A 22149-nucleotide genomic window follows, 5' to 3' on the forward strand; every position below is an offset into this window, starting at 1 on the left:
CGCATCAGAAGATTTCGATTTGATAATTACATCTGATACCCCGGTACTTTAGATTTCAATAAAACGGTTGTAAACGTATGCTGTCTCAGAGAACGCCGCTGCGGATCGTATCTGTGCTAGATTCACCACAAACTATCGTACTGCCGGTGATATAGCTTCTGCAGCCACGGGGTTATCAAAATAACAGAACGCTATCATCAGAGGCTTTAAAAAGACAGAGATGAACACATTCCTCAAACGGAACACCAATTCTCCTCTACCTCCAACTCACTCCTCACCAATCAAATCCGTCCTCCCTCTAAACCGACACTTCTCCACCCTCTCCTTCGATATCAAAAAGCTCCCCGGAAACCACTCTGGCACCGCAACCCCCTCAATCATCCCCACCAACGCCTCCGCCGACTTCAAACAAAGCACCATGCCATGCCCATTAAACCCAGCCGAAACCCACACACCCTTTTTCCCAGGAACCTCGCCTACAAACGGCTGTCCATCCGCCGTCGCCCCCATAATGCCCGTCCACTCACTCTCGACCCGCTTCTCAGCCTCAGCCTCCGTCGCCTCGCCCCAGTTCTCAGTGCCGTGGTACCCCGTTAGTGTTTCGCGGAGGTAGGCGGAAATAGCCGGGTTCAGCGAGGCGTCGTCTACGATTCCGAATTCGGCGGCGCCACCATCGGGCAGACGTGCGAGACCGCCTCCGATGACGATGTGCTGGCTGCCGGAGGGGAGCGGGCGCGGGATCATGTATTCGTAGCCGTCGCAGCCGATGAAGGAGTAGGTTGTTGGGAGGGGAGAGGGGAGTTTGGTAGCGCTGCCGGGGCGTTGGACGGTGATTTGACCGCGCATGGGGACTATGGCGCCTTGGAGTTCTTTGAGGATGTAGGGTGTGTAGCCGTTTGATGCGACGATGACTTGTGCGGTTGAGATGGTGTCATGTTTGGTTATGATATCCCAACGGGTGATGCTGTCCGTGCCGGTTTCCTTCGATGGCTGTATGCTATCGACTGTTGTGTTTGTGCGTAGCTGCAGGCCTTTCTTGATGCATCTTGATAGTACGCCTGTAGTGAAGCGGTATGCGTGCACGCGACCTGCGACGTATTCAAAAGCACCTTCCAGCCTCTCTCGCTCTTTCAGTGTAGAATTAGAGAACTCTGGTGCAACGAAGAATTGTTTTTGGACTTGTACTGTATCTTCATGGATCTGATACCATGCAGCTTTACCGACTTCTTTCTCATGATCCTCAGTGTCACCACGCAATGCCTGGATAGCTGTTTTCCCTGCCTCAAAAGTGGATTTATCGTAGATAAGGTCGACAGTGTTGCAAAGCTTGTTTTCGCAGTCTATGCCTAATGTTTCGGCTAGTTGATGTGTTTCGACGATGTTTGCGTACTCTAGTCTTGCAATCTTGAGCGCCTCTTGTTTTCCGAGGGTCTTAACGTGTTGCATATAAGTCCGATAACTTGCCGCTTTCGTATGCCCACCATTACGCCCTGTCGCACCGGAACAAACTTCACGTGCTTCCAGCATCACTATACGTGCACCTGGTCTCTTTTCGAGAAGGTTATGAGCAATCATGGCACCCGAGATACCAGAACCAATGATGACATAGTCGTAAGGTTTGGTGGGGTTATCGGTCTCGGATTCGATAACATTGGCAAGAGGCGATCGTGGAATTTGCCAGTATGAAGGTAGAGGGTTTGCGATTGGTGGTAAGACAGGGATACTGGCTCGTTGCTCCATGGTAGTTTTAGATCGTTGGCGATACGACTGCTTTCCTGATGTTTCAATAGAGTATTGTAATTGTTGAGTCAGTGTCAATTTTCTTGCATGTCAAAGTATATAGTACAAAACCCTTATAGGAAGATGTAGATGTTATGGTATAGGCCGAAGGTGGGGTTGGGTACAGACCGGCTACACATTCCTCTTTGGGTTAGACATGTCGACTCGTCGACTGTATGCACCATGATCACCACAAATCCAACAACACAAAGACTACTCTAGGCTCTCGAAGGCTTAGAATGATCATGTAAAGAGCTTTTTCATGGCTAGCCATCTACTTCACATTAACAATAGATATTCCCATCAGGTATGATAGGCATCGAAGCAAGAATTGTAAGTATATGTAATAGAGCTCACGGTTAGGAATACCTCACAAGAGAGTGGTAACTGAGAAGAATTCATGAAACTATCAACAGATATATGTTTGCATCCTTTTCGAAGTTGTCTTCATAAGAGAAAAGAGTGTGGGTCTCCCTAAACCGCTGACATGCCTGCTTATTGGCGGAAAGATCGGGGTAAAGACGACCGATCGTGATGCGCAAAGATTGAATTATTATCCCAGAGGAGGTTTACAGATCTTTTGTCAATGCAAAGGCTATCGCAACTGTCGTCGCAGCTAACCCACCGTCTTGAACGCATTGAAGACCAGGTGGGCATAGACAGGACGACTAGTAATTCTACCCCGCTTCAGATCGACCACGGCAACTGTGCAACCATTAACACGTACCCCAACATGACGAAGACCAAAGTCGTTGTCACGCGCCAGCTCATCGATGAGGCTCAAAAATTACTAGATGCGAAGAATGAGAGCTTGGAGATTGTGCAATGGCAGTCGGAAAAGGTAAGTGCACGTTCGGAGGCACCAAGGTTGCAGACGGCTAACGTGCATGTATGCAGCCTTGCGACCGATCTTGGCTATTGGAAAATGTTAACGGAGCAACTGGCATCTTGGTGATGTTAACAGACAAAGTCGATGAAGAACTTCTAGAGGCTGCTGGGCCTCAACTGAAAGCGATTGCCTCTTTCTCCGTCGGTACCGACCACGTTGACCGAGATGCTCTGAAGAAACGCAACATACGTCTTGGCTACACCCCAACATGCCTTACCGACGCTGTTGCAGATCTTACTGTCATGCTGATTCTGATGGCGCAAAGAAGAGGTGGAGAGTCTATTGCGAAAGTCGCCAGAGGCGAGTGGCCGCAAATGCCGTGGCACCCTTTGCTCATGACGGGTCCGCAAATTCGAGGCTCAACAGTAGGATTTCTAGGTTTTGGACGAATCGCACAGGCTTCTCTGCAAAGACTCTTGCCCTTTGGTATCAAGCGCGTCATCTATCTTACATCTAAGCCCGGACAACCCGCCAGAGAAGACCATTTCGGTCTACTCCAGAACTCCGGCATCCCCATCGAGCCGGCTACAAGCACTGACCAGCTCGCTCAAGAAAGCGACGTTGTAATTGTTGGATGCGCTCTAACTCCGTCGACTAAACACCTAGTTAGTACGGACTTCTTCTCGAAGATGAAGAAGCTATCTGTCATCGTCAATATCGCTCGCGGTCCCATTATCGACACCAATGCTTTGGTAAAGGCGCTGGATGAAGAGCAGATTTTTGGTGCTGGTCTGGATGTGATAGAGAACGAACCGAACATTACTGCTGATCATCCAATCTTGAAGCAGCCGAGAGCTGTCCTTGTACCGCATATTGGGAGTGCGACAATAGAGACACGTGAGCAGATGGCGACTGAGAGCGTGAAGAATCTACTTGCAGGGTTATCGGGAGAGGAGATGATAAATGAGTTGCATCTTTGAGGTACGACAGGACTACATCGGTGGACGGTGGATGTTCCCAGGATAGTCATGTGATCTACTGCTAAGAATCCACCGCACTCGTACTATCTGAAATCGATGAAAACATTTTAGAATGTTTATCGCTGAAGCGCTCTTAACGATCTCAAACTTCCCAGATTTTGATGACGCTTCATGGAAACTGTAATGCTTCACAGCCCCTTCGCTCTCGACTCCTCCCTTATGCCTTCCGCAACCTTAACTTCAACGCATCTCCGACTCTCCTACCGAATGGCCGTTCATCAAATCTTTGCAAAGCGGCATATATGAGTGCGAACGTAATCCAAAACTCGACGATTGCCGCACTGAACACCGCGACAATCAGCGCAGGGTGCATTTTGTCCGTACAGATGTTCGAGTTGTATGTGGATGTCGATAAAATAGCCCAAAGAGTTTTTTGACTGCTCTGAATAAGAGGTGTTTTCCAGGGATTTGATACTGTACTTTGACTAGGTGCTTGCGATGTTACTCGAAGGTCACTTTGCTGATGACGACGTGAGAGCTATCTGATAAAATGAGAAAAAAAAGTTTTACGCAAAGTCTCTGGTTATTGTGTCAACATATATTCTACATATTATACGGTAGTGAATAACGCCATGGTGAAGCGAAAAAAGAACCAAGAACCAAAAAAGACTTTAACACACGTGTACTTGTTTGCTGGGTATGTTCAAAGAGTGGCTAGCAAAAAGAACAATCAATAACGCATCAAATTTCACAAACTATTTGCATCATATTTTTTAAAAGAAAATTCAACGTATCGCGTATTCCGCGCATTCTTCACATTGCTCATTGAATATTAGGCTAAGGTATTAACAAAAAAACGCATCTCTCTTTATCTACACTGCGCCCCTTCCCCCGCGAAAATACAGGCTGCTCAAATGAGCTTGAAGCCGCCAGGAACATGAGTCTGGAAAATGCCTTGTGGGTCATACTTATCCGCTACCTTATACATCTTCCTCAACTCCTTCTTTCCGTAACTTCCAAGTGGATCTTGGAAGGATGCGGCAAAGTTGAGGTACTTGTAGGGGTGGTAGACGCCCTCCTTCTTGGTGATATCCTCGACTAGCTTCACGAGGTCGATGAGCCCCTCTTCGAAACCGTCGGCTGCAGCGGCGTCCTCGAAGGTGAAGATGATTTGAAGGAATATCAGATCCTTCTCGGGAGTTTCCTCTGGCCCGAATCCGAGAACGTTAGGCGCGGTGCCGTTTCGTGGAGGGGCGGGAAGAGCTTGGAAGGTGATCTCAGCAACGGGCTTTGCGGAAGCGTACTGCTCGGAGATCTCGGGTACAATCTTGCTCCACATGTCGTGAATGCTGTGCATGATGGTTGGTGAGATCTTGAATGAGGTGGTTGCCCAGATGGTTCGTTGAGGGTTTGCGGAAACTTGTCGCGAGGCATTCCTGGTGTGCTCACTGATGGGAGCTTCGACTCTGCCGTTCATGACCTGAGGCTGGACATCGATGATCGGTTTCAACGCGCCCGGCTTCTGTTCTGGCTTGGTGTACCACATGATGCTGACTGGGTTGAAGGTAGCAGCTGTGTGGTTGTATCGTACAGTGACCCAGCCAGCTGCATAGGGATCGTATTCACCCATCTTGAAATCTGTGTACGCTGAAAGCAGAGCTTGAGTAGCATTGGGACCGTACACAGTTCTGCCACCCCAGATTCGGCGTGCAGGGTAAGTCTTAAGGTCGAAGCGAGTGACAATACCGAAGTTGTTCTGACCGCCCTTGAGAGCGGCATAGAGGTCAGAGTTCGACGTGGAGTTCGCGTTGACAAGTTTGCCGTTGGCGAGTGCGACTTCAAAGTTCTCTACCGCGTCACATGCCCAACCGTGTTCGGGACTCAGGAACGCAATACCTCCTGACAGCAGAGTCAGCTTCAGAAGTAATGGAGTTAAAAGATGTCGATTTTACTTACCACCAGTCAGAAATCCAGCAGTTCCTACAACTCCAATACGTCCACCCATAGCAGTGCGGTTGCGCTTCTCAGCGGTATCATAAACATCTTGCCACAAAGCTCCAGCACCGACTCTTACTACTTGATCGCCTTTTGCAAGCTCGACCTTCTTCAAGCTCTGCATATCGATCGTAACACCATCCTCGATGTTGTTGGATCCTGCATTTGCATTGTGACCTCCACCCTTGATTGCAAACTTGGTGCAGTTGGTTTGCGCTAGGATCGAGACAGCCGTAGATACATCTTGCGATGTACTAGGACGGACGATACAAGAAGGATGTAATCGAAGCTGGAGAAAGGGATATGATTGAATCGATGCGTTGTAAGTTTGTGCGGAGGGATAAAATGTGTTGTTTGGAAGGGCAGACGATAGCTCCTCGCATGCATTACACGAATTCGAATTTGAATTTGAATGTGCAGTAGCTGTGCTGGCGAGCAAGCTAATCGAGGAGAGTGCTAGGAAACGCATCTTGAACCTGAGAAGGATTGAAGTGAGCGAGATTGCTTGGACACTCTTGCAATCGCCAGAGCATCTTTCTTCTTAAACATCTTGTACAGTCCGGGAAACGATACAAAAAAACATTTCCGAAGCAACAGAGCTTCCTGGTACCTTAGCGCATTAGTCGCCGGTTCCCGAATACGAGAATTAATATGTGGCGCTTGCATTTTCCGCCTTGTTTGGTCAGCCGCAGCTGACATGGGCGTCTGTGATTGGCTAGCCTGAGCGCGGGCATCTAAATCTGGAAGTAAAAGCAGACAGTAAAGTTTACACAACATGCTTATACCGACCGTTTCGCATCGCAAACGCGGGGAGCCGTGGATGGTTCAATAAAGCGATGCGGAGATGGGCGTTGAAGGGTCCATGAAGTTGGGTATATTTAGCGAAGTCAGCGGTGAATGCCTAAGGAATCGGCACTGCCGCATCAGGCCCGACATCGTGAGGCGCAAGAAGAGAGACATGTTGGTACTACGCTAATCGTTGGAGCCGGTTGCCGGGATCGTCAAGAAAAAATGTGGTGAGGGCGCTGGGAGCAGAGCATAGTCAGTTTCGATTGTTTCCTATTCACTAGTCTGTGTGTATTTTCTTTTAACCCATCAAAACACCCCTGAATCTCCGTTATTCCAACTTCGTGAGATCCATTTCTGGAAAATGCTTCAGCCATTTCTCCCGTGGCGCGATCTCCAGTGTAAGCGGTAAGGTCCGTTGATTACGGGCGCATCGTGATGGAGCCGCAGGTCGTTAACCACTTTTCGTTAAGCCTCATCGGCGGTTAATGCTTTGAATCTAGCCTTCTTCCGGATTATACTGGCCTTATCACAAGCTCATGTTATAATACAGTAAGCAGGTAATGCCGGAATACCTTTCAACACTTCGGATGTGATTTCAACAGGCACTAATGTTGAGGGACGCTCGGGGTCAACGATCGTCAGTCACAAACTTTCCCTCGCTGAAGTCTCGTTTAATTTCCCCTTCATTTCCGTGATCTTGTTGATTGCTTTTAGGGAAACGCCCGATAGCAACCAACAAGTATGAGGGAATCCTGTAGCCTTTTTGGAGAATTCATCGAGGACTCAGTTGCCACAACATCATTATGTTGTCAACTGGATATCTGGATGAGTAACTTTATTTGGTAAGTAATCGCATTTAAAACCAGGGGTATGGAATGCATAGAGTAATCACGCGAGATCTGAGATCTGCAAACTCCGACTCCTTTTTCTCGCGTGGAACGCTTGGGATCGGCAAAGACTTACTTTTTAACTTGGAGAATGCTTGTCCGAAAAGAAGCTTTGACGCTATAGTGCCAGAACATACCGATCAGGCACCTATTGGTGCACGGGATAGTTGCACAAAAATCGGGTTCGTTCGTTCCCAACAATAGAGGTTGTTGCTATCGTAAAGTTGAAGGAATACTTATTAGGATATCAAAGTATGTCACTTAAACTTGGAAACCGAAATGTTTTGATGCATAGAATCTTTTCGTGAGAACCCCGGTAACTAGAGTGAAGTACCGATCTAATATGGTAAGGCAGCCCATGTACCGATAAGGCGGGCCCTCGATGATCTCTCCAAAAATCGAAAATCCCCATGCCCGAGACTAAGAGCACATACCATTCATGGCTAGGGAAAGCTCCCTCAAGTTCCGCTATGACTCTCGACCTGGCGTGAAGAGCGAAATCTGGCCGATAAAGAAGAGTATGATAGAAAATATTGCGACAGAGCTGTATGCGACGGCGACCTGAATGAGAGTGTCAGTGAAACGTACCACAACAATGACCCAGCCAGCGTACCTTGGTATTGTCATCCCAGACGTATGGATGATCTAAATGCGTGGTTGCCGACCACACATGCAGGAACATGCCGATAATCATGCAGAGAGTGGCAGAAGTGAGAAACATAACCGGCATCTGCCAAGTAAAGATCTGCAAATGACTAGGTGCTCTACGACCAGTTTTCGAAGAATGCCTTCTCTCGCCGTTGGTCTTCTGAAGAATTTTGCGGATGTTGGCCAATCCATCACGGTGCGATGATAGACGGTGTAGTCGAACAGTTTGGTCGGCAGCTGTGAGAATACTGAAAAGTGAAAGGATGATACCACAGTACCAGGACGTCCTCACTGGCCATGGTGACTGTTCACCATTTGGCAAGATGGAGGGCCAGCTTCCTGTAGACGTGAGGACTCCAGCCAAAAGAGCGGACTATAACATGTCAGCTCAGCATTGATCTTTACAATCCCTCTAGCCATAAGTAAACTTCAATCCATTCGTTGCTTCCAGTACTTAAGGAACCATGACACAGCGCACGTAGCGTTGCGGTAAATCTTGATTCTTGTACGTACCACAACGCCGACAAAGTTCAGCTCGCTCAGTCTGTTGTCTCTCCACTTTATAGTAAGATCATCCTTCTCATTTTTGTCCTCGGTATTCAGCAAAATCTCAATAGGATCATATGTAGTCGAATCCGGGGCGTAGATGCCGCCACCAAGGAACCTGAGCAGCCGCAGTACCGACCATCTCCTTTTGTCGGAATCAACATCATCCCCGATCCTTTGGTGTGAAGAACATCCAAGGAGTGGTGTCCGCGAGCCGGAAGAACCTCCATCCTCGATATCTGCTGGATGCGTCATAGCTCGAAGTAATGCCTCGGCTTGGTAGTGGGGTATCGGTGGGACTATCAATGACGACGCGTATCCTCAATATCGGACCGACAGACAAGCGCACAAAAAACGAAAACAATCAGTAGTTGAAAAAAGCGTGGTAGTAGTTCTATTAAATGTATATCATGTAGCAGTTTGTTACCGGTTTCTGAAGCGGGCAACAGGTCTCGTGCCCTTTACAATGACGCAGTACCTACGGTATATAATTTCGGCCAATCAACGTGCTGTCTGGGATTGTCCAACTCATGGACGAATCATATTGAGGCACGATCGCACATTGCTGCCGTGACCAGATCCAAGGACGATCCGAAATGCAAACAGAGCCAACAGAGGAAATGAATGTTGTTGATTGGTGGGTAGTCGGATGTATCGCCTGCTGTGCGGCAATCGGTCCCGCACCCCACCCCCACTCCCACGAGTTGAGATGCGCCGTTTGTATGGTGCCCCCGAAAAGGGTCCACAAAAAGCAATCCCCTCTAACGTTCATAAGCAGAGACGACACATGGCCAGATTGGACTGACTACATCTTTACAACACCTCACCTGGAATCAATTGCTATAACGAATCAAAATGTCAGCCGTTGCACAAAAGAAGGACCTGTACGTCGGCACAGACAGGCACCGGTGGTGGAAGGAGGCTGTGGTATACCAGATCTACCCTGCCTCATTCCTTGACAGCAACGGCGATGGTTGGGGCGATGTAAAGGGAATCACATCCAAGCTGGATTACCTCAAGGACCTAGGCATTGACGTGATATGGCTATCCCCAATCTACAAGAGCCCGCAGGCCGATATGGGCTACGACATCGCAGACTACGAAGACATAGACCCCAGCTACGGCACTCTGGCTGATGTCGATAATTTGATCCAGGAAACCAAGAAACGCGGCATGAAGCTTGTCATGGACCTGGTTGTCAACCACACCTCAGAAGAGCATGCATGGTTCCTCGATTCTCGATCATCCAAGGAATCGAAGAAAAGAGACTGGTATATATGGAAGCCAGCAAAATACGACGCCGATGGCAACCGCCAACCGCCAAACAACTGGGCACAGATCTTGGGAGAAGCCAACTCGGCGTGGACATGGGATGAAAAGACACAGGAGTACTACCTTTCGCTGTTCACACCAGAGCAGCCTGATCTCAACTGGGAAAATCCCGATGTTCGTGAGGCCGTACACAACATCCTCCGCTTCTGGCTGGATCGCGGCGTCTCTGGTTTCCGCATGGATGTCATCAACCTTATCTCAAAGGTTCAATCCTTTCCTGATGCAGCAATCTCAGTCGAAGATGCCAAGTACCAACCAGGCGACAAGTACTTTGCTAACGGTCCCCGCCTACACGAATGGCTCAAGGAACTACGCCGCGACGTCCTGTCAAAGTATGACACTCTGACCGTGGGCGAAATGCCCTTTGTCCGTGACGAAGATGAAGTCATCAAAGTTGTTGGCTCAGAAAGCGGCGAGCTGAACATGATTTTCAACTTCGACCTCGTCGACATCGACAACGTCCCCGGCGACTTCAAATACACGCTACACCCCTGGGATGCACGCGATCTCAAGAAAATCGTAAACAGACTACAGCGCCTGATGCTCGAGCGAGACGGCTGGAACACACTATATGTGGAAAACCACGACCAGCCCCGCAGCATAAGCAGATATACCGACGACAGTGACGAGTGGCGCTCCTATGGCGCAAAGCTCCTCTGCCTCATGCAAACAACACTTGCCGGAACCCTCTACGTCTATCAAGGCGAGGAAATCGGCATGCGCAACATACCCAAAGAATGGGGCCCCGAAGAATACAAAGACATTGAAAGTATCAATTTCTTCAAGAAGTAAACCACACCCCCCTTACTCTTTCATATCCAATATGTTTCTAACACACCACCAGATACCGCGACCTCTACCCCAACAATCCCGAAAAACAAGCCCTCGCAGCAGAAATCATGCAACGCAAAGCCCGCGACAGCGCCCGCACACCCATGCAATGGTCCGCCGACCCTCAAGCAGGCTTCACATCCGGAACCCCCTGGATGCGTGTCAACACCGACTATCCCGCCATCAACGTCGCCGAGCAACTCGCCAACCCCACTCCATCCCCCGGTACCTTATCCATCCACGCATTCTGGAAGCGGGCCCTGGAGCACCGCAAGGAAAACAAGGACGTTTTCGTGTATGGCGATTTCGAAATGCTGGATATGGGACACGAGAAGGTTGTGGCGTTTCGCCGGTGGGGCAAGGATAAGGGGTTCATTACTGTATTGAATTTTAGTAGGGAGGAGGTCAAGTGGGGTGGAATAGGGGATATCAAGGTGAAGAAGTGGGTTGCGGGGAACTATGACGAGAGGGAGTTGGATACCAAGGCTAAGAGTGGGACGGTGGACTTGAGGCCTTGGGAGGGACTGTTGGGATTGCTGGAGTGAGGATTCATATGTAACTGCCTTAGCATACATGAAAAAGCAATCAGTCTCATCTTGGAACTACTGGAGGGAACCATGTATACATCTCCTTCTTCTCGAGACGCACAGCTTAAACGGATGTGGCTATCGAAACAAGAACCACCCCTCACTTCCTCCCTTCACCCTCAACTGTCCCCGTAATTTTCTTCTCAAACACCTCGGGATCAAGTGTCCTACCCGTCTTATCCCTAAACCGCCAACTAAGCCTACTCCACACCATCGAGCAGTCCTGCTGCAGGATACGGGCAATCAAGCGTAAATCGTCGGCAGAAAAGGTGTCATCGGGCTCGAGTTCGATCTCAGCAGGACGAGTCGCGGTGGATTTAGACTTGCTGGACGAGCTGCGGCGCGAGCGGGCCTCGGATGGTGCTTTGGTGGAGCGAGGGGGTGATGCGGGTTTTGCTGGAGCTGCGGATTGCGGGATGTTCGGAGCTGCGGCAAGGTTGGTCTCCTGGTTGGTAGTGTCCCAAATTCCCCGACCCCATAGATCGCCAGAGTCTTTGTCCTTGCTATCACCGGCGCCATCCACCTTGGTCCAGAGATCGCCGCTGTCTTTGGCATCATCGGTGTTGCCTGTGTTTGTAGGATCACCCGTTCCCCAGGTATCTCCATCGTTGGCTTTCTCGGCCTCGCCTTGCTTGTCGTCACTTGTCTCGCCAAACGTTTCTTCGAAGGTGTCGCCCCAGGGAACATCAGGAACTTCGGCGTCTTTCTTGTCTTCTTCCTTGCTGTTGTCCTTCTTACTGTCCTTGGTGCCCTGGTTCTGTTTCTCTTCGTCAAGCTTGTTGTCTTTCTTCTGACTTGCATCCCCTTTACCAGCGTTGTTATTCGCATTGTCAGGTTTCCCGTCCGCTGCTTTGACGATATTCCATCTTTCTGCGCACTGTCTCCTGGTCTTACCAAACTTATCCTGGATAGTTTTCCATGACGCATTCTCCGTTTTCATCTGCAGTAGCTGCTCGTCCTCCTCCTTCGTCCATGTATTTGTGTCATCGGGTTTCTTTGCCGAGCCTTGCTCTGTAACAGTGTTGGTTGAAGCTGGCGTTTCGTTCGAATCTCCACTCTTGGTTGCCTGCTCGGTTGATTTCCCATCGTTTTTTTCATCTTTCATCTCGCTTTTCTTTTTAGCTTTCTTCTCATCCTCCTTGTCCCCTTCCTTCTTGGTGTCATCAGCGGAAGTACCGGCTTGGGTTTGCCAAAGATCACCAGGATCTCTCGACCCCCCCGGCACTTGGGTGCAGCTGGCCGCCTTCTGAGATCCTTTGTTAGAACCACTGGGATTCCAATCACCAGTTTCCCAGGCGTTGTTCTTGCTGCTAGGCGCCTTCTTTGATGTTGACTTTATTGACCCACCAGTGGCCTCGACATTATCCCAGCCTCCGGTTGTCCATAGGTTCTCGGGGTTACTAGCGGGGTTTTTGTAAGTAGATTTTTTCGAATGCTCCTTTGTTGGTTGGATCTCAGATGGGACTTTAGCAAGACTTGCGGCAGTCAATTGCGGCTTGCCCATGCCTGTAAGTCTACCCTTGCGTCCATCGCTTGCTGTCCACTCTACCAAACCTCCGGGCGAAGCGACCTACATCAACTAGCATTGGTAATAGATATAGCGTAGCATCGGGTGACTTACCAATTCAGCCAGCTGGCTCGGCCTTCTGGGGCGCGGTGGCGGTGGTGGTTTTGGATCTTTGTAAGGTTTATCACTGAACCCGAGAATATAACCGAATGATACTCTTCGAGGGGCGCTGGATGAGTCGGGCATGTTGTGTGTATTGATGGAGTACCAGTGTCAAAACTCGCGGCGTGTAGATGGAATATCTGTGTCAAAACTCACAGATGCCGTGGACAAAAGTGGCAAATTGTAAGTAAGTTCCGGTGGAGGTGAGATTACAGGGTCTTCACAAGCGCTCAAAAACAAGATCGACAGGACCGGTGAATGTGAGGTAGGCTGCACAAACGAAATAGAGGTGACTCAGGAACAGAAGAGACAGCATGACGAGTAGGAAGTGAGATGCTGTGGCGAGGCAGATATTACAATTAAAAACGTGAAGATGCACATCACCCTTCCCAGATATATCTTTAATACGCTGCTTAGATACGCCATTTTTTCCAGAGAGTTTAGACTCTGATAACATTGCAATTACCGCAGATCGCCATCATAACCACAGTAATGGTGGTACATGTGATAGCCATGTATATTTGTAGTGAGACAAAATTGTCTTCGTGACTTGCAAACGTGGCAAAGAGTCATGTATCTCTCTAAGCGAAGTCTGAGAAATATATCTAGGAATAAGTGAGATGTGGTTGGGATGAAGAAGACGTTCTGAGGAGGGTGAGATCAGGACGTCGCTGACTAAGGGGGACGCTAGTGTTCTGGCCCTGGAATTGCGGGCAAGCTGGCATCTCCGTATACGTACTTGGCGTTTCCCCAAATCCAAACCTCGAGCACGACAAAGCAGCACGACGACATCTGCAAACATGCTGTTCCCTTCATTCGCCATTCTCGCGGCGGCGAGCAGTCTCCTGTCATTTGCGACAGCGCACAACATCCAGATGAAGGCCCATCAGCGCGAATGCTTCCACGAGCAACTGCACAAAGGCGACAAGATGACAGTCACGTTCCAAGTTGGGGACCGGGAGTTTGGCGGCAGTGGGAATTTAGAAATTGATTTCTGGGTGCGTCAAAGAGACATGTGGCTCTGGGCGACGGCAATGGCAGCAGCAGGACTAATTCAACTTGGCAGATTGAGACTCCCTCTCGCACCTATCAAGTCCACGAGCGCGGCGTAGCCAACGGTGACCATTCTTTCGATGCGACCGAGGATGGAAAGTACACGTACTGCTTTAACAACGAACACTGGGGTGCCAACACCAAAGAGGTCTCGTTCAACGTGCACGGCATTGTCTACGTCCCCGAGTCAGAAGCCCCGCAAGATCCTTTGGAGAAAGAGGGTAAGAACGTTTGAATTGAGGCAGGCAAGGTCATACGCTAACGGTATCAGTGCGGGCCATGTCAGAGCTTGTAGCGCAGGTCAAGGATGAGGAGATGTACATGAGCACTCGTGAGCGAGTACACCGAAACACTGCTGAGAGCACCAATTCGCGCGTCAAGTGGTGGAGCATCTTCCAGCTCATCGTACTGGCAGCTCAGGGTTTCTTCCAGGTGTGGTGGTTGAAGCGATTCTTTGAGGTAAGCAAGACGATGAAATGGACAACCGGCTTATTGGGTCGCCATACTAATGCGCTTTCTAGGTCAAGCGCGTTGTATAAGAGGTGTCTCCTTGGTAGCTTCGAACTCGTATGGGGCAGGGTATATCACTTATCTTGAGCTGCGTTGCCCTGCATTGTTCTTGTTTGTTTGGCGTTGGAGCGCATATTCGGGAGGTCTAGCGTGGCAAAAGATGGAGTACGGTAGAGTGTATTATGACTCACAGGGCAGAATACTGGGTAAGGCTACATGTGCGCATGCATATTCGTTTCAGTTTCTTTTGCTTTTACCCTGTTCCACAACACTCTATGGGTCTGGTTGTGTCTGCCTGAAGTGCTTGGCATCTCTCCGACACGTCTCTTTGGCTGGCTGCATGAGGACAGCCTGGCCTTGCTGTGTGGACACCAAGTCGAGTGGTCAGTGGTCGTGGTTGTGAGTGTGCCGGAAGGTGATCAGATGGTAAGCCCACGCAATGAATCGTGGCTATGCCTCATTTCCACTTTCACATGCCCAAATGGTAATATAAGCCAAGTAATGTTACCCCTCCCAACAGCCATCGCATGTTCACTTCACTGCTACTCACATATCAGGTCTCTCTCACATCTAATTTCTGCCAGTTCCGTAGCGCTCTGGCAACGACGTCGCGAGTTCGGCGTGGCTCGTTGGCGGTCTGCGACTCCACACGCGTTCACATCTCATCGGCATATAAGGTAGAAGTGGAAAGCCCAATTCTCATGGTGTTTCTGTAGGTGCCTGGTGAAGTGACTGAAGAGGTGGCGCACCTTGTATTCTCACCTTAACTGTTAGCGCCTTCCCTGTCACTTTCACCACGACTTCCACCAGAGATAAATAGCCCGCAAGCCCATGCCTCCCTAACTCCTATTATGACATCGTCGGTGCAACTTACTGTAGGTGCATTCCACAGGACCTTCACACTCCTCTACTCCTACCGCTTGGTACACGAATATGGCCAAGGATGACTTGACCGACGCGGCAGGTGCCATCATCGCAGTCCCGCCATCTCCTGAACAGGATCACTACAAGCGAGAACCGGATTATCAACATGACCTCTATGCTGACCTTGTGTTTCGACCGATCGGTTATGAAATCCCTCCTACTTTGCCTCTTCAGTATCGCGATGATGGCTTCGGTGAGTTGCACTCTTGGTATGCTCAGAATCAGCACAGAATTGCGTCGAAACAAGTCCGAATACCTCAGGTACAACCAGTATGCATGCCTTATTCAAGCTTCTATGCAGTACCTTCCCATGTCGATCCCCAATTTCCTCCATCGCAACGCCCTGAGACACGACCTCGACTGCACCCATGTGCCAATCTCCTACACTCTTCTCCCGAACAGCTGATGTCTCCACTGTCACCCGTCCAGATATCCCCGCCGATCCAGGAGTGGCCAACACACAACTTGAGAATGGATGAGACTGCCCGAAGAAAACGAGAAGAATTCCTGCAAAATGAGGAAGCAAAACGAGCTAAACAGGCACAAACGCCAACATCAGCATCGTCAATGCAGTATAATGTGCATCCTACACCCTCTTCTACTTATCCTCAGAACCATGGGAAGCGCAAGTCCCGTGATGAAGATTTGCAAGCGCCGTCTACTCCTCCGCGACGTTATCGCAGACTTGTTCCAGGCCCTGCACCTGAGGAGCCTCCTGAACCCTCCTATCCATCCGGAACTCCACGTGTTTTTGTGTCCCAGCTTCCGGGCTCTGGACCTTCGTACAGTTCCAGTCACTCTATCTATGATCCCGTGCGCGCTGCCAGTGGAGAGGATCAATCTTACAGTCCTTCTTTAGGTCATGGATCTTCTGCTAGAAGGCTTGGTCTACAACCCCGAGTGTATGCACCTGAACCACCACCCCGATACTTAATTCCTATCTCATCGTTATCCCATTATCATGCAACTTCCCATGTGCAGCCGCTCCTGAATCAGCCACCACTGCATGGCCCCTTATCAAGCGAAGGAACCCGACAGCTTATTACAGACAAGTACGAAGCCTATAAATGGCCAGTCTGGCACTTTGAGCTTCGCTCGGGCACCAGGTTCGACTTTGCCCAAACGTACATTAACGACTGGCTTGAGCAAACCACTTCCTTTCCACAGAAACCCAAGTGGCACTGCCATATAACTACCGGCTTCATCAAGGGAGGCACCAGGTTCTCTGTTCTCGTACTCCACAATGCCGCGAACCCATTTCAATGGGGACCAATCGCTGAAACCACGACAACCATCGGTGTATACGGCCGCTACGCGCATACACATGAGGAGATACACTGGACGACCATCACTCCATGGCGAATAACCCAATTCAGAGCAAATCCAGACTTTATTCTGAAGGAAAAATGGGACTTTGACATGCCCAAGGCCAGCGATCGCCGCTTCCACCGGGCCTACTGGCTTGCAGCCAACATGCTCCCGCTGAAGGGATTGCTCAATCACTGCATTCCACACGAGAAGCCGCACGATGCACCTCATGAAGGTGCGATCGATGAAAAGTTTAAGATTAAAAAGGAAGATTTGCAGTGTTGTTGGAGTAATGGGCAGATGCCAAAGGAACATTGCGAAAAGGTGTGGCAGAAGGTACTTTCCGAGATCGAGGGCAAGGAGATGCATCAACTGGGCTCGGATCATATTACTGTTGGTGGTACAGAGCGGGAGTATGAAGTCGACTAAGGGCTGTGTGGGAGGGCACATGTCATGGGTCAGCGTTTTATTCATTGTGAAAAAGAAAGGATTCTTTTCAAAGTGGGACGGGCGTCATAGGTATGAATGACGGGAGCTGGAAAAAGCCTCTGGGACTTTCAGCGATGACTAGCTGACCAAAGTAAGTTACTCACGATTAATAAACATGAATGATAGTCCAACTGTACAACGTCTTCCATGCAGAGCTCAAAAAAAAGGCCAACTACAGGTCCCTTCTCAGCAACAACAATTCTACTAGATAAACATTATACCTGGGAAACCCATCGTCTAAACCACCTTATCTAGTCAACCCCCTCCTCCCTTCTATCCTTAACCCCCAATCCCTCTACGCTCTCCCTCAAACTATCAATACCAACCCTACTAACGCCCCCTTTCCTCGCCTTCCCTTTTGCCCTCTTCCTCCTAACCCCTCCCGCGCCCCCCGCACTCACATCCCCAACCGGCGGCGCGTCCCTAACCCACCGACTAATCGCCTCTGCGCGCTCCGTAGAAATCGGGTATTCCCTCCCGTCATCCTGGGCCCAGCGTTTCGGCGGTGGTGGGGGTGGAGGTGGTGGAGGGGAAGGAGAAGGCGAGGAGTGGGAGGTGGGGTATACATCTGCATCTGCGTCTCCGTTTGCGTTTTCGGCGGTCGCTGTGGGATCGGTGGTGTTATTTTGGTGTTGGGTCTTTTTCTTCGACTGCTGTTGTTGAAGATGTTGCTGCTGCCGTTTCGCTTCCAACTCTTCGTCTTCGCGGTTGCGGCGCTCGCGGGCGCGTACGGCGCGTTGGAAGGACTCTTCGTCTACGACTCGCTCATCGGCGAGGGCTTCGAGGATGGCTTCGTGTTTTTGGCGTTCGCGGCGTTGGGCGGGGGTTTCCGGGGGTGGGGTCGTGCTGGGTTTTGTGTAGAGGTCTGTTGTTGCGGTGCCGTTTTTGGAGCTGGTGCCGTTGTTTGGGTTGTAGTGGTGGGTTGGGAGAGGAGCGGGGCGACACAGGTTTTCCCATGAGGTCGAGAGTCCGATCCAGTTTCCTGCTCGTCGGAGCACTTCGATCCAGTCGGCACGCGCGGGTGAGCGGGCAGCGAGGAAGATGGGGTAGCCGTCGCAGACACGGGCGAGACGTGCGGCGTTGTGGGCGTGCCGGAGGTGCTCTTTTGGTGGGGTTTGGATGAGAGCGTGACAAAGGAGGAGAGAGTGTAGGGCGTCGGTGATAAGGGGGTGATAGGTTATGCTTTCATGGCTGTCAGCGAAGGCAGTTGCTGCAGCTGCAGCAGCGGATTCGGCTGCTGATGGAGACCTGGGTGCTGGATATGGCGGTAATGAAGCTGGGGGTGCGGCATCAAAGAGTTGGGATACTTTGAAGATTTCTGGTGGAGGCAATTTCGACCATGATGCGCGGTCGGAATTTGACTTGGTCGAACCGCCACGATGGGGAACGAGCGCTTCGGACATGGGCGATGCGGTACCATTTGTTTCTTCTATTAGTCGATTCATGTTTGGTTTGATTTTGTTGTTTCCATAGCCATCGTTGCTGCCGTTTGCTGAATTATCTAATCTCCGCAAGAATTCTTCAGCCACTTCTGCGGAGACACCAGGTGTGTAGTCGAAATGCGATAGAAAGGCGAGATAATCACGTAGGGCGCGTTTGGCATTCTGTCGGACTTGTTTGCGTGCTTCGAGGCGGAGATGGTTCGCATGCGCTTCTTCTGGTGTCATGGGATCTGGGTCTTTGCCCTCTGCAATCATGGCATCTCGCCGCGCCTTTGCTTCCTCAGCTTCCTGGAGACCATCGAGGGCTGCATGAACATGACTGCATGCTATGGTAAAGTAGACGCCAGCGCGATGAAAAAGCAATTGGGTCTCGAGTGAATTGGGTTGGTCTTCGTCGGGTATCTTGACTTCTTGCCTCCAATCTCTTCCGTACTGCTCTTGCAGTGTCTTTGCCAACACTAATTGGTCCTTCCCCGCTCTATGTTGCGCCATCATGTACCGCGCTGTGCTCAGGGCTTCGCTTAGATCTTTTGCAGAGTTTACATAGTCGTCTTTGAATATTCTGGTCAACGCGCGCGTGCGTAGTGGACTGCCGTCATTGGGCCGCTCTGCGATGATATCGTTCAGGGTATCGAGGGGCGTACACTGTGCCATCATTCGACTAGGAATCTTCTCGTGGAAGAAATGGACGTACTTGGCATCCACGTTGGTCGGCTCGCGCTGCAGTACCAAATGCGCCACGTCCTCGAGCGTGCTTGCGCTCTGCATTGTCGCAACACTGGCCGCGATCTCATCGAGATGATACGCCTGGCTGAGTTTGTTCGTCGCCAGTTCCCTCATACGATGTTTCCGCTCTCTACTCAGTTTCGACGTGCCCCCTGCCCCGTAGCCTATACCCAGCGCAGCGGCACCACCCAGCATGCTATTGCCGCCATTGAGGCTGTTGCTAAGAGCAGCCGAGGTCAGACCAGACGTGGCGCGCACAGCGAGGTTAGTCGCCTCGTCGACCGCCTTACGGATCTTGACGAGGTCATAGAAGACGGCGGGATCAATGGGGTGTGGACGAGGGGAGAGATAATTGCTATGGGCGAGCGACTCGAGGACTTCTGGAGGGAGTTGCAGCCAGGGTCCATGGAACGAAGAAATGTAGCGCCAATGCCTATAGAAGATCTATTAGGGCATGTTCTGCTTGGCAAGGACAGCAAGACGGCAGATACCCGCCCCAGACTCACTTGTTGCGACAGATGATGAGCGCAGAGGTTGAGGCTTCGCTGCCCGCCTTCTTCGCCGTCCCTGCGCTTCCACCAGCAGCACCAGCAGGAGCAGCAGCCGGAGCAGCCGGGGGCGGCGGTGTCGACGAAGCGCTCCCGTTGGTTGCCGCATCCGGCTGTGCACTTTTCTTCTTGCGCGCCATGTCTCCAAATGCTTGGTGAACGGGCAATTAATTCGGCCAGTCGGCCGTCCCTGGATCGTGGCCGTCGCAGACGTTGCTATCGATAACAAATTTCGTCTTGGCACCGACGCCGTCGCGGAGCTTGCACGCTTGTCTCCGACACGCTTCACTCGGCTTCAACCTCGCCTTCCTCCCTGAACTGTCGCCATCCCCCATCTTGTCGTATCCGTCTTTCCATCTCCCTGAGTATCATGGCAATTCCATCTGCACAGGTTTGTTTGGATCATCGCCACTCTGGACCGCGACCCCGTGGAAACTAGCCATACCCAGCACAGCAGCAGCCCACCATGACTACAGGGACGCCTCCTGTAAAGCGCGACTTGCAGCCCCGCCCTGCTGTTTCTCTGTGACAATACCCAGACCGTTTCTACATGCAATCACACATATCCACGTACGCGTCCATACCTTGGTTTCCATCGATCGAAAATCTAGACGGTCACAACATCGCCGCGCACCCTTCTGAGCGCCAAACAACCCCTCTTCGTTGCACATATGGGGCACGCCTTGGCCAATCATCCTTAAGCTACAAAAGCCATGGCTTCGACGTCCGGTTAACGTTATCAACTGAGTGGGATATCTGCTTGTCTTCGCCCGGATTTCCGATCTATCGCCGCCATTGGAGGGACTAACTCGTAGAATGTCATATTTCCGCAATATGTGCGAGCATCGAGGCATGATGATCGGTGCGCGACGTACAATTCCATGTGGCTTTCATCAGTACACTGACTGGCGCCGGGAATCCTACCTGACTGCATGAACGCTAACTTTGCGTTCTACGTTTCTACCCACCGGACAAGCATCGCTCGCGATACAATGATCATCGTACCCGCTGCCGGTTTTCCGTCTTGACTTTTGTCGCGTACCATAGCTCCTTGACCAAGCCGGGAGAGACGGAAAATGCACCCTCTACTTTCACAGCAAACCGCAGGAATGACAACGTAGACTATGCAAGATTACCAGCTCATGATGCCATACTCGAAAGGTCTCGACCAGGTCACTAGATGTACTGTTATCATCATGTCCCACTCTACACACCACCACAAAACTTGCTAGAGTACCCATCTGGACCACTACCTTCCTGAACGGCTAAGCGAAAGATGTCTCGCATGTCTTGCTTATTGGCCAACAACGTCCAAGTCACATTGCATGCATGCATGCATGGTCCTCGGTAACTAATCCCGCTCCACCTGGCCCTAGCCGTGGATGTTGTCCGGCATCCCTCGACATAGCAGTACTTTACAACATACTGACGAAAATTGTGGTCGCATTTCCAAGTCATTTGGTCACAAAATTAGACTGCCTTGATTCGTGTCGATTTCACAATGCGGGATTGACATGCTGGTGTTCGACATATTGAGTGCCTACAGTAGCGTGCAGTGATGACGACGGGAATCCTGGAGTCCTTGGCTGGGCTCACTGCACAACCCCTCTTCATTGGCCCCTCCACTTGTGCCACGGGTGTGGCAATTGCTCTGTAATCCACGCTATAGACCAGCATCCTGTGGCGTCGGTCACGCGGGGTAGCCTAGAATACGGTGATGCTCGTGTTTGTATTCAGGAGGAATCTCGCGTGTTTCGATGCCAGTGGCAGAGGCGGGGTTGAAACTCATCAATATCCTGTTATCAGGTACACCGGAATGTGGGCAGGCGTCGCAGCTTCGGCGGCTTGTCAAGGCGCAAGTAGCGCCGACACTGTTGTCGGCAAAGACCGCACCCATGTTGTTCAATCATGTGCCGTAGCCTCTTGTTTTTAGACTGCGATCCCCCGCTGTAATCCCATGGCATACGGGAGATAATCGACAAGGATGCTTGGCCCCCCCATTCGTGGAGCTTGACCGAAAGCTTAATCCAATGCGCTAGTCGTGGGCTTCAATAAGGCAAGGCCCGGGTGGCTGACGGACGCTAATTCAACGCTGGCGTGTGCTGCGGGGTAGACGAATCCCCTCTCATACCCCTCGCTCATGAGAAGTTTAACTCTAGGACACTGAAAAAAATAGAATGTCTACTGCACGATTCGGCCCTCTTTGTGGACGGCCAATTAACAGTAACGGCATCTCAGTACAACCTTGCAGCAAACCGCGGCATATAACTCAAGTTT

The 22149-nt window shown here is 50.7% G+C and overlaps 9 protein-coding genes across 9 annotated transcripts; 4 read left to right on the forward strand and 5 right to left on the reverse strand.

The window, feature by feature from the left end:
* Positions 1-267: 267 nt before the first annotated feature.
* COCVIDRAFT_83312 (hypothetical protein) lies at positions 268-1740 on the reverse strand (the record flags this gene model as incomplete). The annotated part of the gene is made up of 1 exon (XM_014707211.1): positions 268-1740. The coding sequence occupies one exon, from the start codon at positions 1738-1740 to the stop codon at positions 268-270; it is 1473 nt and encodes a 490-aa protein (XP_014562697.1).
* A 772-nt stretch (positions 1741-2512) lies between these two features.
* On the forward strand, positions 2513-3588 carry COCVIDRAFT_83563 (hypothetical protein; the record flags this gene model as incomplete). The annotated part of the gene is made up of 2 exons (XM_014707212.1): positions 2513-2620; positions 2677-3588. The coding sequence occupies 2 exons, from the start codon at positions 2513-2515 to the stop codon at positions 3586-3588; spliced, it is 1020 nt and encodes a 339-aa protein (XP_014562698.1).
* A 910-nt stretch (positions 3589-4498) lies between these two features.
* COCVIDRAFT_10942 (hypothetical protein) lies at positions 4499-6052 on the reverse strand (the record flags this gene model as incomplete). The annotated part of the gene is made up of 2 exons (XM_014706985.1): positions 4499-5487; positions 5545-6052. 2 exons carry the CDS (start codon positions 6050-6052, stop codon positions 4499-4501), a joined length of 1497 nt encoding a protein of 498 aa, XP_014562471.1.
* A 1675-nt stretch (positions 6053-7727) lies between these two features.
* On the reverse strand, positions 7728-8708 carry COCVIDRAFT_21476 (hypothetical protein; the record flags this gene model as incomplete). Its single annotated transcript, XM_014707040.1, has 3 exons — positions 7728-7820; positions 7873-8280; positions 8421-8708. 3 exons carry the CDS (start codon positions 8706-8708, stop codon positions 7728-7730), a joined length of 789 nt encoding a protein of 262 aa, XP_014562526.1.
* A 600-nt stretch (positions 8709-9308) lies between these two features.
* On the forward strand, positions 9309-11161 carry COCVIDRAFT_32484 (glycoside hydrolase family 13 protein; the record flags this gene model as incomplete). The annotated part of the gene is made up of 2 exons (XM_014707114.1): positions 9309-10573; positions 10630-11161. The coding sequence occupies 2 exons, from the start codon at positions 9309-9311 to the stop codon at positions 11159-11161; spliced, it is 1797 nt and encodes a 598-aa protein (XP_014562600.1).
* A 142-nt stretch (positions 11162-11303) lies between these two features.
* On the reverse strand, positions 11304-12956 carry COCVIDRAFT_83700 (hypothetical protein; the record flags this gene model as incomplete). The annotated part of the gene is made up of 3 exons (XM_014707213.1): positions 11304-12301; positions 12404-12773; positions 12825-12956. The coding sequence occupies 3 exons, from the start codon at positions 12954-12956 to the stop codon at positions 11304-11306; spliced, it is 1500 nt and encodes a 499-aa protein (XP_014562699.1).
* Positions 12957-13672: 716 nt separating this feature from the next.
* Positions 13673-14464, forward strand: COCVIDRAFT_21479 (hypothetical protein; the record flags this gene model as incomplete). The annotated part of the gene is made up of 4 exons (XM_014707041.1): positions 13673-13870; positions 13939-14146; positions 14197-14384; positions 14447-14464. 4 exons carry the CDS (start codon positions 13673-13675, stop codon positions 14462-14464), a joined length of 612 nt encoding a protein of 203 aa, XP_014562527.1.
* An 862-nt stretch (positions 14465-15326) lies between these two features.
* On the forward strand, positions 15327-17096 carry COCVIDRAFT_83309 (hypothetical protein; the record flags this gene model as incomplete). Its single annotated transcript, XM_014707214.1, has 1 exon — positions 15327-17096. A coding segment is annotated over one exon (1770 nt), but the record flags the coding sequence as incomplete, so codon positions are not given.
* A 311-nt stretch (positions 17097-17407) lies between these two features.
* COCVIDRAFT_32488 (hypothetical protein) lies at positions 17408-20012 on the reverse strand (the record flags this gene model as incomplete). The annotated part of the gene is made up of 2 exons (XM_014707115.1): positions 17408-19757; positions 19831-20012. The coding sequence occupies 2 exons, from the start codon at positions 20010-20012 to the stop codon at positions 17408-17410; spliced, it is 2532 nt and encodes an 843-aa protein (XP_014562601.1).
* Between the last annotated feature and the right edge of the window lie 2137 nt (positions 20013-22149).

Source organism: Bipolaris victoriae, assembly GCF_000527765.1.
Source record: "Bipolaris victoriae FI3 unplaced genomic scaffold scaffold_0, whole genome shotgun sequence".
Taxonomy (NCBI): Eukaryota; Fungi; Ascomycota; class Dothideomycetes; order Pleosporales; family Pleosporaceae; genus Bipolaris; species Bipolaris victoriae.